Genomic DNA, 19,178 nt, shown 5'->3' with positions numbered 1-19,178 from the left:
GCATACATACTATAATAATAAATTATACATACATACATACATATATATATAAAACCACAGTACTTCTTTACACAAAGATCTTGGTTATTTTAAATGTCAATCTAAACTCTAACAATGTTATTTTTTTTCAACCGATTCCTTAAATTACAATTATATATACACTATACAAAAAAACAAACAGAAATATGTCCATAGAATAAAAACTATTCCTGAAACTAAAAGCTGAAATGTAAAAAAAGAAAGAAAATATTTTAAAAATAACTACTTTGATCGCAAAGCTAAACACAATAATGAACAATATGAATAATACCGCAAAGCAATAATAACCTTGGTTCGCCCCTACTCTCACAAAAAACGAGCCCCCTACTGGAGATACAGAGTGACAAACCCAACCAAGATAGCGAATCAAAGACTGAGTGCTTTCTAATGTAAAGCCTGGCAGCTTCTCCCTCATGACAGGCCTTATGCTCTCCCTCGTCTCGCTACCTTTCCCCAAACGTCGGTCCTCTGTTCCCACACATCTTCATCTTCCAGAAATAACCCCCATTTACTCACATAACAGCTTCCAGAACATTTTCGCTTCGGTACAGAGCAGTCCCAAAAGACGCACTCAACCGCCCAAACTCTCTCTCTCTCTCCTTCTCTATCCTCCTCCTGTTCTACCACTCTTCCTGTATGAGAAAACTCTCCTCAGAGGCTGACGGCAGGCTGAAAGCTCCCGGGGACTGTCAGAGTATTTCATTATTCAAACAATGCTGGAAAGTGGAGCCAATGATCACTTTAGTGGTGCTGATTTGTCATGGTGACTAGACGAGGGAGGGAGACTTCACAGCACACAGGTAAATTCAACAACTTTATCTTGCTCTGCTTCTCTCAGGGAATAACCAACCAAAACTCCATTAAAACAGATTAAGAAGTTGGATGCGTAGCCGAGTGGTTAACATACGTGCTCCGACACACTGAGCCTCAAAGTTGGAATTATAGCTTAGCGGTTAGCACACATTTAAACAGTTAAAGTTCGAATGATAGACAAACACACATGCACCAATATACGGAGCTGTAAGAAGGTGGACTCGGCGATGGTTAGTGGTGATAGGCCTGTCACGATATTAGATTGTCACTACACATGATTGTGGTCAAAAGAATTATTAATGACAAAAATGACATCCACATTATTTTCCAGTGCAGAATGAGAAAGTGTGAGACTTCTGATTCATTAGTCACTATAGATAAATAACTAGAAGAATAACTGTGCAGTAAAAGTGTAACAGCATTCTCTCTCTCTCTCAAAAAAAAAAAACACTAGCTACTGGCACGCAATGAATCTTGGGATAGTCGGGGCTGCGAAGGATCCATCTGTAGTATCCTTCATGGCCTGGGAAATGAAGGACGCATTTCAAGGCTGCATTTGAAGGAGCCTTGGAACTTGGACAGCCTTTGTCGTACTGCTATGATGCATTCAGTCTTCAAATGCAGCCTCTGAATTGGAACACAGGCACTGTCTTCAAAATTGCAGAAAACGCAAATTCAATTCCACTCTATCCAATCCTTTCCAGACCTACCTATACCTTTCAATACAGTGGCCAGAACATATAAGAAACAGAGGGAATATGAGAATTCATCAGTCTTAATAGAAGTCAAACAGAAACGAAGCTAATAAGCAAAATTACTTGCTTTGCAATTCAAAAGGGAGCCGACAGATAAAGAACAGCATCAGAACAAAGAGAATGAGCAGAACTAATAGATGAATGAGTTGTTTTCAAACAATGCAGTAATCTGAGAAAACGGAGTCTTTCCCGGGAGACGTGTACTATGACATCACGTACGTCCAAACACGGCCATCAACAAGCTAAATCACTCGCATTACACCAAAACAAGTAGAGACAGAGAAGTGCCGTCAAGCAGGGCACCACAACATATGGCTGAAGACATCTTAGCTCTGGGGGTTCTTAAATGTTGTTTTTCTAACTAGGCCCAGATTAAATCTGACCCTGCAGATTTACATAGAACCTCAGCATTCGATGTTCTTCGTATCCCTCACTTCTTGATTGTTTGATTATTAAATGTTTTGCTACTCTTTATTGACAGAACAAAAGAAAAAAGACAACTATTTGGGGACAGAGAGAGTTTCTTGCATGAGCAGCAAGAGGCAACCACTACTTCAAAGCTCCATCACACAAAACAGTTCTTCAATGTATCTCAAGGGTCTGTATACAGGTTTTTTTTTTGGCTTGTACAGTAAACCTGAGGTTGGTTTCCCAGGCTTTTCAGAGGACAAAGATGAAGCGATGTCACTTACTGAATCCGAGGGCATCGGTACATTGGTTTCAATGTAAGTCTCCGTCTTGGGCTCCACAGCAAGCTCCGCCTCCAGGATCTTCTCCACAGGCATGTCTTCGTTCGCACTGCTGGTCGACTCCACCTCGTTCTCGTAGCGGTCCTTGGCTCGCTGGCGCTCCTCCTGGACGGCTGTATGTAATAATACTAGTCACGGTCACTACAGTTGGTCAATCAAGAATTCAACACACATAAACACTGATATCAAGCTGATGCCAACAAATTAAACCACAGGTTTTTATACTCATTGACCCCAAAAAATAATGGACTCTCAAATATGATTATCCTCTTGCAAATATAATTTATTTTCAAGTATAAAAACCTATTTATAACTACATGAGAGAATGCAGGATATTATGGAAAAATAAACAATTGGCTTATATTATTACTTTGCTGAAGTATTGTATTATTAATATTATTGGGACAATACTGACTTGTATTAAAGGGATAGTTCACCCAGAAATGAAAATTCTGTCATTAATTACTCACCCTCATGTCGTTCCAAATCTGCAAGACCTTTGTTCATCTTCGAACACAAATTAAGATATTTTTGATGCATTGCGAGAGCTCTCTGACCCTCCCTGGACAGCAAGGAGATCGTTAAAATAATTTATGTGACATCAGTGGTTCAACTGTAATATTACGAAGCTACGAAAATACTTCTTGTGCGCAAAGAAAACAAAAATAACTTTATTCAACAATTCGTCTCCTCTGTGTCACCCTAGAGCACCATTTTGGAGAGTATCACTTCTGTAAACAACGTACGCTGTTCCGTGTCAGCAGCACTGTACGCGGATACACTGTTTACGTTGTTTTTACGCTTTGATCTGAACGTAAACAACGTATCCATGTACATACATTGCATATGTTGTTTACGTATGTGATACTCTCCAAAATGGCGCTATAGGGTGACGCCGAGGAGACAAATTGTTGAATAAAGTCGTTATTTTTGTTTTCTTTGCGCACAAAAAGCATTCTCGTAGCTTCATAATATTATGATTGAACCACTGATGTCACATAGATTATTTTAACGATCTCCTTGCTACATTTCTGAGCCTTGATCGTGTAAGGATCCTTGCTGTCTATGGGAGGGTCAGAGAGCTCTCGGAATGCATCAAAAATATCTTAATTTGTGTTCCGAAGATGAACAAAGGTCTTACAGGTTTGGAATGACATGAGGGTGAGTAATTAATGACAGAATTTACATTTTTGGGTGAACTATCCCTATAAGTATGTTTCTACAACCAATTACTGCTAATGATTTTATTTACAATTTGGTTGTTAGACAAAATGAGATGTTTTGTAACATGTTTCTTGTCTCTGTGGCTTCCTCCAACAAGCTTTAACAGATCAGACATTTGATCAGCTCAGAGAAACAGGAAGTGGTTAGTGTTGAACAGTCACTCAGTCTGACTGTGGCCAGAGCTGTATTAACCACAATCCAAGCCCCTGTGGTTAGTGCGTATGTGCCGAGCACAGTTCATCCAAAAGACTCCAAACCCAGTCCCTATTCACAGCACATTCAAACACACAAACACTAAACGTTCTCTTTTCCCTAACCCTTCAACTATTTTCCTCAACAGTGAATCACAGAGGCATCGCGGTGGTGGAGGGGTTCCGAAACGGGGGGGATTCTGCTTTACGGAAAAAGTGCTGTCTGGAGGTCAGCCCAAGGGCAAAATACTTCTCCAGGAGTCAGAGAGAGGTGAGAGTGGCTGAAATCACGTTAGCTTTATTTCCCCTGGAGAGAAGGAGAGCATAAATTCATTTAATCCTGTTTTTCTGCAGATTCGCTCAGCTCTTTTTGGGACGAGCGTGGCCCAGGTCTCCTGTGCCTCGGGGTAAAGCGCGAGCTTATGGGATACAGAAACCTGAGAGTCAGCTGATGCGAGCTTGACTAACGTGACCTGCCAGAACTAATGCTATGCTAGATATATATATATATATATATATATAATTAATTTTAATATATAATACTTTTCTATATACAGTTACATAAAAATAATTTGAAACAGATTCTTCAAATTTTACTAAGCTAATTATTATTTATATAATTCATGACATACCTGGGAACAAATAATTATTAGATAATTTTTTATTAAATGAATACTAAAATAATAGTTAATAGTCAATGTTTATGTTTGTCTGAATGTGGAATTGTACATAGCAGAGGGTTTAGTGGTTTTAGACACACTAAACTAAGAAAAAAAAAGCACACATTAGCAACAATAATGCGTGTAAACATGTCTATATATAAACAGGCATGCAACGCACGCTATAAAAGGAGTTCATCGGTTCAATCTTAAAAACAGAGTCTCTGCAGACAAAATGATTCTAAAAACAACATTGAAAAACTCATCTCAATCTCATAAATCCAATATTATTCTCTCTGACTGAGGGGCAAAATATAGTCTCTCAGATCAATATTCCACCAGCTGTGTGCTAAAATCTTCTATTAGTATGCTTAAGCACTTTCACGTCTCCTTTTCTTGGGGACAAGTGTGCAAAAAGTGCTAATGCCCCATTTTCTTCAGTGTGACATCCCACCCCTCACCTCTTCCTCTCTTTCATCTCTCTCTGCCTCAGGTGATGATTTGGGAAAAAATATGGTCTTCTATATTTAGCAACAAAAAGCCTATCTGAGAAAAAAAAACACACACACACACCACCTTGCATCAACGAGCCAGTTCCTGTTTTCTCTCAGTATCTTGCGAGTACACTACCTGGAATCTTAAGTACAGTCATCGCTCATCATGTGCAGAACAAACTCGTTGACCATTGTCTCACCGTGAGCTGATCGGCAGACTGAACGTCTAGCGAGCACTAATTAAGCGCTGACCTGCAGTCTTGACTATTTAATGGTTGACTGAAGTAATATGAATGTTTCTTCTAGAGTCACACAGAGGTGAGATTGTGTCTAATAGCGAGTACAAAAAAACATCTCGCCTCACGATGGAAAGCTCAGGTCAGTCAGTGCAAAGAACGATGGACTCCTTCAACCAAGTCCTTAAGTACTTCAGGTAACACAAATGGATGCTAAAGGGGCATTTACATAGCATTGGAAGTCATTTATTTTAATGAGAGCTGGTGTAGTGAACAGTGCTATAAAATTTCAGAGGGAAAAAGCAAAATCTTCTATCCTCAACTTTATGTGCTGTACCTTCTCTCTTCATGCCCATAGCTGAAATCACGTTAGCTTTATTTCCCCTGGAGAGAAGGAGAGCATAAATTCATTTAATCCTGTTTTTCTGCAGATTCGCTCAGCTCTTTTTGGGACGAGCGTGGCCCAGGTCTCCTGTGCCTCGGGGTAAAGCGCGAGCTTATGGGATACAGAAACAGACGAACGCAAGCAAATGATCATATCCTTGAAAGAAGCCGTGATGATAAAAATAAGGGAGACGAAAGGTTGCTCTAAGGTCATAGACAGTGGGTGTGAGAGCGAAACGTCATGCATGTATGATCGCAGTGCTCTCTCTTCGTCTACAGGGGAAGGATTTACTCTCTCACATGAAACAAGAGCTAGAGATCTGGGAAAGGGACTGGATGTTGGCTATGCAATCTATAGCCATAATAATAATTTATGAGGCCAAACTTGCCTGACTGCTTGCAAAGACACTGACTTGAGTTCAGTTTAGGGTTGTTTTAAACCTTGTTTAAATGTTTAAGCTTGGGGACGTATCATGAATGAACTATTATATATGAAAAGAATTTGAAACTGATCATAAGTTGATACATATATAAAGAAAACTGATAGAAAATAAATAAAAAAAGCTATAAACACGCACACACACAAACACGCAGAGCTAGATATATATATATATATATATATATAATAAATTTTAATATATAATACTTTTCTATATACAGTTAAAAATAATAGTGCTATAAAATTTCAGAGGGAAAAAGCAAAATCTTCTATCCTCAACTTTATGTGCTGTACCTTCTCTCTTCATGCCCATAGCCAAACACTTCTGATAGCGGCAGTACTGGCAGCGGTTGCGCTGGCGTTTGTCGATAATACAGTCCTTGCTGTCTCGACAAGTGTAGGTCAGGTCCTTACGCACAGTCCTCTTGAAGAAACCCTTGCACCCCTCGCAGCTGTACACACCGTAGTGTTTACCTGTTGAAAAAAATGCAAACACAGAAGCCCAAGGAGTTATGTTCAGGTCTACAATAGTAATAATTCATGGATCAGGGATTGTGGGATTTGAACCTACAACCTTTCAGCTGAAGTGCGTTAACATACCGTCTTCTATCCCAGCTTAATATTCCAAGACAACTATAAGTATCTTCTTGTAGTGTAAACACTGTCTCTGTGCTGCTTACAAAATATTGCACTGTTTCCCTGCTGAAAAAAACTGTTTAAACCAGCCTAAGCTGGTCTTAGCTAATTTCCCAATCTGACTGAGTTCGTTTAACTAGCCAACTAGTTAAAAAGTTCCCAAAATCCCTCTAACACCACCCAAAAGAGGATCTTAAATGGACTAGAAAACTAGCTTCCATCCCAACCAGCCATGCATTGCAATATTAGAACAACAGTTTGCATTTGGGGCTGGATTCTTTGTTTGCATGTATACACTAGCCTAAGCAGACTTAGGTGGTTTAAGATGGTTTCCCAGCCTGACTTAGCTTGTTTAGCTGACTAACCAGTTGAAAAGTGCCCAAAACCCTTCTAAAACCACCCAAAAGATGACCTTGACCAGGCTAAAAGATCAGCTAAGACCAGAAAACCAGCATAGACTGGTGTTTAAGCTGTTTTTTCCATTCCAACCAGCCCTGTACATCAACACTGGCCTAACAGTGTCCATTTGAAGCTGAACTGTCTGTTTGCACTTATAAACCAGCCTAAGCTGGTCTCCCAGCCTGATTAGGCTTGTTTAGCTGGGCAACCGGCTGAGAAGTGCTCAAAACCCCTCTAAAAGACCATCTTGAATAGGCTAAAAGACTGTCCAAGACCAGAAACCCAGCCTATAAACTATTTTTAAGCAGTTTTTTCCCACCCCAACTAGCCTTGACCAAGCAACGGTTGCAAAATGTTGTACTTTTGGGACTGGATTACTGGTTTACATGTATAGTGTGTTTTGGTACCTGAGGAGCGGTCGCCGCAGATGGCACAGATGTGTTTGGTGAGGGAAAGGGGGATGCCCAAGGGCTGGGCTGGCACCTTCATCACACCGTTGATGCCCAGGGGCGGCTTGATATCTTCTGAGCTGCTGACAGAGTTCATGGGCGAATTCAGCTGCAAAACATAAGCAAACAAACAACATATCATTTAGACACATGTCAACGTATCAGCTCTAAGGACCTGACTGAAAGAAAGCCTGAGTTCCAGAAGGCTCTGACTTTTCTGTCAATTTCTTCAGTACGGGGCCAGCGTTGAGATTTCAGATTGACTTTGTGCCGCAAGACCGAGGTTTCTCTCTTCTGATTACGCTCTCTCTCCTACTTCCTCTGAATGTAAGTACAAGAAATGGATGCTGAGTGTGTCCCTAGCCTAATTTTTTCATATCCAGCACCAGCAGTGCACATGTTCTATGCTAGAATGGCGGCAATAAAATATTTAGTGGGACAGTGGAATAAAGACGTGGTTCTGTTTCTCTCTCTTTCTCTCCAAGCTAAAATGTGTCTGGCTGCCCTCGTCCAGACATTCTTTCACTCTCACATGTGTATTTTGAATGAGAAGCACATTAAAAGTTAAATTTCAGTGAAAATGACAGCTAAATTCATCACAAATGTTTATTAATCAATGTGAGCCAATGTTTTTGCACATTTTATTCTACCATTCCAAGGTGATGACGCAACAATTTTGCAAGAAGCAATCATAATAACAGGCACATTCTGTTCATTTCACCCAACACGTGTTCATATTCAATTACACACTTTAATTTTATTAGTGACACAAGGGTTTTGTGTAAATGAAATTTGCCGATGTGTTGCCACTGTCCCTAAGGGTCCAACAGGCTGTTCTAAATAAAAAAACCTGACAGACGCTATCTTGCCTTTGGGGAGTGAAAAGTCAGTGAAAAGACTTGTGATAAGAAGCGTGGTCACTCTGCATTGGTAACAGTGATGTTTGCATGCATTTGACTTTTCTTCTCTTTTATTTATATTATAGTAGATGCTTTACCAACAACTGATTTGTCGGAAGGCTCTTAAAAGCGTGACACAGACTTTGTAAAGGCCTTGGGACTGTGCGTGTTCTTGGCCACGAGACAGAAACACTCATGTGAGAGCCTCCAAAGTCTTGTTCTCATGCTTTAGCCAGAACACAGTTAGCAGTCAAAGTAGAGAGAGGGGCCTGATAAAGACCCCATTTAGACCAAAAGGAGCATCGTCACTTCCCACTTCACACAACGGCTATGTGTTGACGTGAGTGCAAGAGACATGCAGACTTGCTAGACTTATGTGGAGTGCCATGTAGCCAGAGGACACTGGACACAGACAGACTACTGTACCCCCACTACAATGTACAAAATATATTGTGTTTAAGAGCATTCTGCAATGGAAATTAGATTTTCAAGGTCTCTTAAATAGCATGGAAGACTCCTTTGTTTTGCTAAAGCTAATTTCTCAGCTAGCATTTTGCTTAACTTAAATACACACAATTATTTTATACAAATGACAACAAAAATACTGTCCAAATGATATTTACCTTGATTTTTTTTCAATCACACATGAAGTTCCATATTTCATCTTAACCTTTCTCCTAGGTAAAAGTACGATAATCTTTACAGTAAGCTTTATTCATTTTATTAGTTTATTGGTAAAGTTCTAATTTAGTTCATTACTGTCCAACTGGGGGGTAGTCATAGTTTGTAAAAAAAAAAAAAAAAAAAAGAAATAGTTTGTGATTTCACTTTTGTTTAGGTCATTTTAAAAAATGTTTTAAGATCAAAATATATTGAAATCTACATTAAAGAAAAAAAAAAAACCTTCATATAATAAAAAGTTGGTTGGTTGGGTTGGCAAGTTTCCAGCTTCCAAGTTGAAAAACTATGAACAAGCAATTTATAATTAATTCAGGTTTGACTGTTAAAAGTTCTTCAAAAGTGTTTGCAAAGTAATATAATTTCCTAAGACAACTTAAGCACCATTTAATAAGGTTAAGGATAATGCACATCCAGTCTGCTGTTATCGCAGAACAACCCCCGACAGGGTGATTAGGACCCTGACGCGAATAATAATAATTAGGTATGAAATATTGATTTGAGTTGAAATATTTCAACGCAAAGCTTCTGTGAAAGAAAGCAGCTGGTAGCAAACGGCAAGTGCAAACTAGACGGACATTTAAGGGATGCAGTACAGTCATACTACTTATTACACAACATTTCATCACACAAATAATTGTGGCGATAAAATATATTAAGATGAAACACTTAAAATGCAACCAGTTTGTTAGTTATCTTATAATCCATTACAGTGTACAACAAACGTCACAAAATGGCAGCAGCTGTGTTTGTATGAAACAAGAGAGCGAGCTGGCGATACCAGGATGACATCATTTAATAATTATACACATAATATCGAATTGAGTTTTAATATTTTCTTAGCTAACCAAACGCAAAAACTGTTCCTAGAAAGCATATAGTGCTGATTTCAGTTACCCGGATGACCTTGTGCTATCAGCCTTTACCGGTTGTTATTAAGGAATAACATACTTCGGAATGTTGCGACTGACCAATCAGAATCCACAGAGCCATGTAATATAAAATACGTTTAAAGGATACTAGAGTCTGGTATTAACAGCATATCAGTGGATCTTCTTTTGATATTAAGAATCTGTGTGTGATTCTGGAATGTCCTTTCAGTTTGTAGTTTGTACACTGATCCCATTCATTTTGTCTTTTGTTGATGATGTAAGGTATTACGGTAGTTATCATAAACAATATCAATTTTTTCTGTCAGTTTTAGTAATAAAAAGTGCTCAGATTTATCAGTGTAGCAATAGAAATGTCCAGATTTAAGAAACACCCACATGTGGAAAGACTTAACATAGTTAACCACCCTTATCCATGTACATGATTGCATCATCCTAAGAACATGTGCGTGTTCACACGTGCCTGCACACACCCCTTAAACTCACGCATGGACACACACAGTAATGACACGGCCCATGTCATTACACTCATGACCACAACATGCCCTGAATACAGAGACAGAATGCTGAAACAATCAGATCAACTGCTCAGAAATGACAATCCAAACAAACAAAAACACTCACAGCTTATGAATCTTTGTCAAGAACATTATTAACACTTTTGAAAACTGCTCCTCTTTCATTCAGTATGATGATTAATTCCATCCGTCAAAAAACTAACAAGGAAAACGCAGCGGACAAAAGCCCCTGTACTTCCACTCTGCTTGATTTATGATGTCAGAAATGGTCATTGTCCTTGAAAAACGCTGAAGGCAGTCAAGGCTGCAGGGGCCGTAACAGTGCGACCCGTTCTGATGGAGAGAGGTGTTAATGATGAGTGAGCAAAGAGAAAGGATGGGCGGCAGTAAATTACACATGCCATACTTTATTCTGAGGCTGTCAGTTTACGAGAAATAAAATGCCTTTTGTTATGAATTTCTGCCTGCGTGTCTCCGATGAGAACCTTAAACATGCTCATGTTACGCACATACAAATACTCATGGGGAGAATTCACTAAGAATGAATGAGCTCGCTGATAGAGCCATTTATTTGCACCCGCTGTCTGCATTAAGGGCCCGATTCACTAAAGGAATTATGCAAATCAGGTAACGGTGCAAATGTGCCCGCAAAATCTCTGCAAAACTAAAACTGCATGGCACGATTCTTCATTTTTTGTTTAGGTTGTGAAATAAGCAGCAGACTATTGCAATCTAGTGTACTTTACTCAGATTATACAGTATCACTCTATCTTTCAAGAAGAAATAAAACAAATGTCTCTTAAAATAATCTAAATGATAAAATGCATAACATTAAATAATAAAATAAAATAATCCAATAAAACAGAAAAATTATAAATAATAAAAAATTTTTTTAATAAAATAAAATAAAATAAAAGGGTGTGGCATTAGCTACGTCAAAGTCATGGGTTCGATTCTCAGGGAGTGCATGAACTGATAAAATGCACACCCTGAATGCAATGCTAGTCGCTTTATATAAAAGTGTCTGCCAAATGCATAAATGTTAATGGGAGTGTAAGCATATATAGTGTAGCAATATAGTGTAGCATTTAGAGTTTTGCATAGAAATCAAGAAGGGGTGCGAGAAGTGCTGAATATAATGACCATGACAATGAACTGCAGGCTGTCAGTTAGATGCAGGTTTAAGGTGAAATACTGCATGCAAAAGTGGTGCAACTGTATGAATTCATTCATCATTTTTCTCACACTCAACTCATGCACACATATGCACACGTTGTGTTAGTTTCACTTGCAAAACCTTTTGTTATAATGAGCCCGTCTCTTCACTTCATACCTTTGTTTGTCTATTTTGCTGGACCTCTGTAGTTTGTCTCTATGAGATGCAGAGCTGCACTATCAGAGGACTCTATCAGAGTATGGCTATTTTCAACATGCAACTCAATCTGCCCAAACTCCCTCTCAATGCTGTATTTGTGTGTGTGTGTGTGTGTGTGTTACAGAAGGATTAAAGAGTCTCAGTTCTGTGACTGTAAATAGAATAATCCTCCCTCCCATACATGATCACACACTCTTCTTTGAGGGGTAGGGTGTCTGACAAGTGCCCTGAGTAAGAACAGCATGATCAGCCAGCCGTGCTGTGACACTTAAGCTGTACGGAGTGGAGGGGGCATCCCAAAAGTTAAGACACAACATGCACAAAGACACACACATACATAGAAGTGACTGTTGGTAGGAGTCAAGAGATCATTCTACAGCCCTGCTTTAGAATTGGATGTTTGGTTGAATATTTAAAAATAAATTTAAATATTTCAAAAATGAAAACTATGTAATTATTTACTCTCATGTCATTCCAAACCTGTTGTTTTAACCTAGGGGACACAAAGGGGTCACATGTTCAAAGGACACATGTTCAGATGACTTCTATATTCTATATTCCAAATCTTGGAAGTCCAAATCACTTATAATAGCCTTCTCTAATTTGCTGTTAAGCAAAGTTAAGTTGAACTAAATAAATCAAAAACAGATAATTTGGGAAAAATTAAGTGAAAAAAAAGGAACAAAACAAAACAAAACTATTCTGATTTGTGAATCAGATCAAACGTTTCTTTAAAAACTATTAACCACTGTAAATGGATCACTGAGTCAGTTAAACTAAACAGAAAAAACAAACAAACTAAGTTAATAAATTGGGAAAAATATTACTTAAATGAGAAAAAAATACAATAAAAATAAATAAAATAAGAAAAAAATGAATAAGTATTTAAGATTTAAGAATTAGATCAAATAGTTCTCAAAAAAGCTATTAACCACTGTGAATCGAGTCAGTAAGTTTAACTAAAATAATAATAATAATAATAAAGAATCAGTTGGGAAAATTTAAATAAAAAAATAATTAAAGAATACAATACAAATAAAATTTAATGGAATGAGTCTGATTTGTGAATTGGATAAAAAAAAAATCAAAAATTCGCCATATAGAAATTGAAGTCGTATAGGTTTGGAGTAACATTAGCGTTAGCAAATATTTCTTCTAGGGCTGTCAAAATGGCTGAAAAACTAAATTTGAATTTTTTACTTACATATTATCAATATTCGCCACTGATAAGGCTGCCTGATGCACACCTAAAATTTGAATGCAACATTTTTGCATTCGAATGTGGATTTTTATTTTAAATTCGACGAATATTCGAAATTCAAATTTCTTTTTTGACAGCCCTAATCACTTCTAGTGAATTTTAAGCGAACTACGCTTTGAATTTCTTACAGGTATGTCATGGTTTATTTTATCATATGTGCCAAAGCTGCTGAGCAGAAGAGAGAGAGACAAGTTGTCAGCACCTCTAGATCTGTATATCTGTGGTGAAACACATAACAGGGTCAGAGAGTGTTGACTTACGAGAAAGAACAGTAGCCTTGACCTTAAAAACTCACTAACAAAGGGAAGTCGTGGCAGATCTAAACGTCAGCCACCAATCGACTTCTCAACAAGACCGTGTATCCATCCAGCCTTTGTGCAAGTATGCTACAGATGTTGACACTTGGTTGTCAAGCATAAGCTAGAGACAGAAAAGAGCTGTGCTGTCACGAATTTTGTCTATTTTAACAGTAATCTGTCACTCACAATGATATAAGCTCAGAGGCGTTCATGCAGGATGTTCTTACATTTAAGTAACAAAATGGAATGCAGGTATTTAAAGCGTATGTGTTTTTAACTTGACACTGCATTTCAAAAACGCAACACTTACTGTGCAAGACAGCCAGTAGCATTGAAACAATCAAAACCAGTCAAAAACATCTGTCTAAATCATAAAAGCATAGTGCATAACAACATAAAAGTATGCAAGAATGACGTGTGAATTCCCTTTTATTTTTCATACATTTCCATTCAACATAATGTTATAATCTAGCATGGTTTAGCAGAATGTTTTGTCCATTTCTTTCTTAGTGGAAAGCTCAAGTTTTGCCCCTATGGACACCAAGTTCAATCTGCAACTTTAGACTTGGTTCAAAACTCTCATCACATCAATCTGCTTTTGTTTCAAGATTCAGACTTGAACGGTGCTTAAGGAGTCATATATGCTCCCACGAACGGATACATTTTATGCGATGCGAAACACACGAGTGGCGATCTGGCAAGGCAAAGTCGACGCACATCACACAAAAAGAATAAGAGCATAAATCTGGAACCTTAGAGGAGCTTAGCTGATCTTACCAAGCCGAAAAACAGACTTCCCTCCAAAGGACACTTCAAAGGGTAAACCAAATCCTGCAGCAGCAACCTTTAACACATGCTCACCTCTCAAAACCAGAAAGCAACTTCACACTGAGGCGAACCGGAGAGCATTCAAGTGGAGTGAACTTCAAATGAAAGCAATACTGAACATCTGATGCCTACTTAACTGTGGCAAAAGTATATTTGCCTTGTATGTATAAATCAAGGTTTCAAAGCTATAAAATGCAGGGATTTTACCAAAGTAAAATGGAGTAAAATCCATTTATGTTAAATTAATAATTACATACATTCATTATATTAACCATAACAAACTATATTTGACACAGGTCTCTTGAAGCATCTTGGAGACGTTGCCACAGTTCTTCTGGATTTAGTCTGTCTCAGTTTGTTCTGTTATTGATATAACTGATATTTCCTACTGACACACTACAGCAAAAGATATAAATAACTGACTTAAAACCATTTTTAGCTGGTGAAAATGCTAGTCTAATAATTTTGGCTCGTGCCCATTAAAGCAGCATGGCTGTCACTAATATAAACGACTGTAATATGAATAATTGTGATAAATGATTTAATTTATTGTTTTGTTCAAGTCACTTAAAATTTAAGCATCAAGTTATTTATTCCTCATAGTAAATTAGGTCAATCTGATTTCCTTCAAGATTTTGAAAACTTTCACCTAAATGATAATTAGTTCAAATATTTTAAATATTCTCTTTTTGGGGAAAACAAGCAAAAATAAATAAATAAAATAAATAAACCAAACCAAACCAAACCAAACCACAAAAACAAAACAGAAAACCAATCAACCAAAGCAATTATGCATGTTTATCCGTCTCTTAGATGTTTAATAATGCCTATTTTAAGCTGATTTTACAAATGACACATTCATTTAACGTTCAGAGCCTGACTTCTATGTCAACCTGTCGTCACAACAAACTCCAACCCCAATCCACGCTTGACTGGGATGTGTACATCAGCGCATGGAAAAGCTCTGCTGATAACGGCGACTTTATCCTGATCTCTAACCACTGCAGGGCACCGGGCCGATCCCCTCTGCCTGATAACCCACTCAACATCTGACCTCCGATCTTTCACACCCATTACTCACTCCGAGTGTGACCTCACAGAGGCTGCTGTCAGTAGCGATGTGGGAGACACATTTGGAGCCGTCCCTGTGGATATGGCTGTCAGCGGCAGTAAGTTAGCCCTGTTTTATATCAGCCCTAAAGGCGAGTGTTGGTGTCATTTGGGTTCTTGCAGTAAAACGCTTCTCGACAGGGTGTTCAACTCTTAAACATGCATCATTTAGGCGCATCTCAATGCAGTTTTGGAAGCCTGCCAGCCATTAGAGCCGTATCATAATGCAAACACTACAGAAATGATTGATGTAAAAAAATGCAAAGACCATTTTTTCAATTCTCAAAAAAAACCCAACAACAACAATAACACACAAATAAATAAATAAAAATGTTATACAAGTAAATATATACCACATATATCATACATAATATATATTATATTTTATTGAAAATGCATGAAATACAGAATATTATTGAAATACTGTTTCTCGACCAATTAGCAATTAGATAATAACAATAGGAATTACATAATATATAATAAACAATAGAAATTAGGTAAAAAAAAAGTTTAGAAAAGTAAGAAATTCTCTGAAAACAATTTTTAATATCTTACAAAATTGTATATTGTTTAAATATTTTTTTTAGTATAAAAAAGTTATTTTTTTGCATTGCTGAGAAATACAAACATGTAAAAAAAAATCTATTTTGTGAGTTAATAGACTGTTTCCAATTGTTTGTGAGATGATTATCAAATTGTAGGTTTACTATTATTAATCCAAAAATAAGTGAACGTTATTTGATTTCTTCTTACCCCTATGCATTAATCCCATTCAGCCAGGTTATGATGCCTTTGCTGACAGCTAAGTGTTTTATGTTCACACAGGCGCACATGCATGTACACACATGAACACTCCAGAAACCTTTCCATATGTATGGATAAGACTGATGTCATATCTGGTTCAGAGAGTTTGCTCCTTCCTGTCGAAGCCAAGCAAGCTGCATCATCCTCTCCAAGGCCAAATGTAAATGATCTGCACAGCAATCAAGACAACACTAGTGGCCAACCACTATCCTGCAGCCTCATGCAACTCGTGCAAGTCAGAGAAAGCGAGGCAGATCTGATACCCGCTGCTCCGTTCTGTCTGGCTCCTGCTGTGCATGATGTCGGTGCTTTGGTAGACTGTGCTGGGCCAAGACAGATTATAACCGTAGAGCCGTTTCCTCTGAAGAAATGTTGTATGGTGGAATAATTGCCTAGAGCTGAAACAGCTGTCAGCATCCAGAGCTAATCTCCGAGTGTGGATAATCATCACTGGAGCGCAGTGTTTGCAACAATTGCCATGTGCCTGCATTGTTAAACCCATAACGAAACATGGAGATTTGTAAATGCTGATTATTAAAAAATAAGTGAATGCTCTGACGCTTTAAACTGAGGTAAATAAAATAAAATACTAGAAGAGAAAATGCATTAAAAAAATCTAAAGTTTCAGTCTGGACCTTGGGATAAGCCACCTTCACAAGTGCAAAACACAAGCACTCAGAGCAAACAAAACGCAAAGCAAAGAAGCCGTCCTTGAGCTCACCAGATAATGCCTCCACTAATTTCAAGGTTTTACTTGAGAAATAAACCATGAAAGCTTTTGTGTACAAGTATCAAGGTTGCAAGGAAGCAATTAACAGGCAAAATCTGCAGCTTCTACCGCATGGACACATCGTCTGAGGACACAGATAGAGGTAGAAAGCGAGAAGAGACTGAGAGTTTTTTGGTGAAGTAAAAGTAAATGTGCATTGTGTATCTCTCCACACTCAGCAAACAATTATTTTGTGCACAACATCAAAATCCCCTTTTCTGCCTCTTTAGAAAATCCCCTGCAAGCTGAGCCCCTTTGAGAACATTTGAAACAACTGTTTTTAAAAGTGTTCTCTCCTCCAATCACACACTCTGTGTGTTTTACCCTTAAGAGCAGTTCACTTGTGCTTTTCTCAAAAGAAGTCTAAAAGTTAGAAAGGACGAGTCACCGTGCACCCAGGTTTGGGTTAGAAGTTTCAAGGGAGCTCTCTGTCTTTCTTAGCGAGCATACATTTTGGCGCACAAAGCCTATTAACAACAGTCGCCAAGATAAGAGTTTCTTTTGCTAATGTGATGTTTGTGTTTCATATTTCATAAATATATCAGTTTGAATCTAAACTTTGCTTGAACTTTCTTTAATAGGGGCTAATTGTTTTAGAGACTGAGCTGTACTGTAAACGCACTTCAGTGCCAAACCAACCATTCGGTCTGACCAGAGACGGCATGAAGCACGATGCTTAATATGCTGTCTGTTGGAATAGAAGTCCCACATTCAGTTAAAAAAGTCCATGTTGTTTACCAATTTAATACATAAATAAAATAAAATAAAATAAAACAAGACGTAGGCAAAAAAGATCAGAATAAAAAACGAACAAAATAAGAGAAAATCACAGAGACCTTATTTATAAAATAAAATAAAACAAAACATGGTAATGTCTAGAGATCAGAATTGAAAAAAAACAAACAAACAAAAAAAATCAAAAGCAAAATTAACATACTGGTAATATCTATAGATCAGAATATCAGACTTTACTCTCTTTGAAAATAAAATAAAATAATAAAATAAAACAAGACATCAGAATCAGAATAAAAAAAACAAAAATAACAAAATAAGAGATCAGAAAATCACAGAGACCTTATTTATAAAATAAAATAAAACATGGTAATGTCTAGAGATCAGAATTAAAAAAAACAAACAAACAAAAAAAATCAAAAGCAAAATTACCATACTGGTAATATATATAGATCAGAATATCAGAGACTTTGCTCTCTTCGAAAATAAAATTAAATAAAATTAAATTAAAGGCATAGGTAAGACTATCATAGAGATTTGACACTTTTGAAAAAAAACCATATAAAAATAAAATAACACTTAAGACAAGATAGTGGTAATATCTAGAGAAGAGAATATCAGAGACTCTTGACTTTGGCCTAAAACATGCTAGCAACCAATTAAAATTCTAATTCTAATGCATCCGAGCATCAAAGCAGTGATTTTTGGCTAAGATTTTCACACTGGCACTGAAGGAGTTAACAGACAAGTCTGAAAGTGAATAAAGCTGAAACTTGAAACGTGATCAGTCGCTTTTATATTTTTGTTCTCTCTTTACCCTCTTCCCACAAACCTTGGGATCACATCTGAATGCGAAATAACAAAAGAGACATATTTTCCTCATTAGAGGCCCTGTGAAAGCATAGCAGTCAAGGCCAGAGTTTGTATTCTATCCTACTCCCCCCACAGGCTTCACAGAGCTGAGCAAATACTTGCCTGAAGGGGTGCTCGCTTTGTCAGAACTCATGGGTACTTTTTTTCTCCATATGGTCTCAAAGTTAACTATTGGCTGCATATGTAATGTATTAAAGGGGTCATATGATGCGATTTCAAATTTTCCTTTCTCTTTGGAGTGTTACAAGCTCTTGGTGCATAAAGAAGATCTGTAAAGTTGCAAAGACTAAAGCCTCAAATCCAAAGAGATATTCTTTATAAAAGTTAAGAGTCAGCCACACCTACCTAAAACGGCTCGTTCTAACACGCCCCCACATGTCTACGTCACGATGTGCGAAGATTTGCATAACACCGCCCAAATGTGCACGCAAAGAAAGAAGGCGTAACTTTTATTCTCGCTGTGTGTTGATGCAGCATGTCAGGGAGACGCTGTGTATTTCAGTGCGAAAGCAAAAGCACTTTATTTGGCCTTCCGGAAGTCGATGCAATTAGGAATCAATGGTTAAGATTTATTTACAACAGAACAGCACAACCCAGATGTTCGAATCTGTGCAACACATTTTATGGACGACAGTTTTTTGAACCCAGAAGAGTACAAGGCTGGCTGTGCAAAGG

The 19,178-nt window shown here is 37.7% G+C and overlaps 1 protein-coding gene and 1 long non-coding RNA gene across 6 annotated transcripts in view; one reads left to right on the top strand and one right to left on the bottom strand.

The window, feature by feature from the left end:
* LOC107708356 (retinoic acid receptor RXR-alpha-A) overlaps positions 1–19,178 on the bottom strand; it is a 124,882-nt gene that overhangs the window by 13,624 nt on the left and 92,080 nt on the right. For 3 of the 5 annotated variants that reach the window (XM_016512550.1, XM_016512552.1, XM_016512553.1), the window contains 3 exons: positions 7,426–7,576; positions 6,278–6,457; positions 2,300–2,484 (listed from right to left, as the gene is read on the bottom strand). In XM_016512550.1, coding sequence (XP_016368036.1) covers positions 2,300–2,484; positions 6,278–6,457; positions 7,426–7,576 — 516 coding nt within the window. The remainder of the gene's footprint in view (positions 1–2,299; positions 2,485–6,277; positions 6,458–7,425; positions 7,577–19,178) is intronic. The other 2 variants (XM_016512551.1, XM_016512554.1) reach the window with 1 other exon arrangement.
* Positions 732–2,388, top strand: LOC107708357 (uncharacterized). Its single transcript, XR_001636351.1, has 3 exons — positions 732–839; positions 2,089–2,217; positions 2,359–2,388. It is a non-coding gene; the product is annotated as an uncharacterized LOC107708357 (long non-coding RNA).

Source organism: Sinocyclocheilus rhinocerous, unplaced genomic scaffold (assembly GCF_001515625.1).
Source record: "Sinocyclocheilus rhinocerous isolate Xijiao unplaced genomic scaffold, SAMN03320098_v1.1 scaffold1136, whole genome shotgun sequence".
Classification (NCBI taxonomy): Eukaryota; Metazoa; Chordata; class Actinopteri; order Cypriniformes; family Cyprinidae; genus Sinocyclocheilus; species Sinocyclocheilus rhinocerous.
The sequence above is the reverse complement of the archived record's forward strand: the minus strand, read 5'-3'. Positions and strand labels throughout refer to the sequence as shown.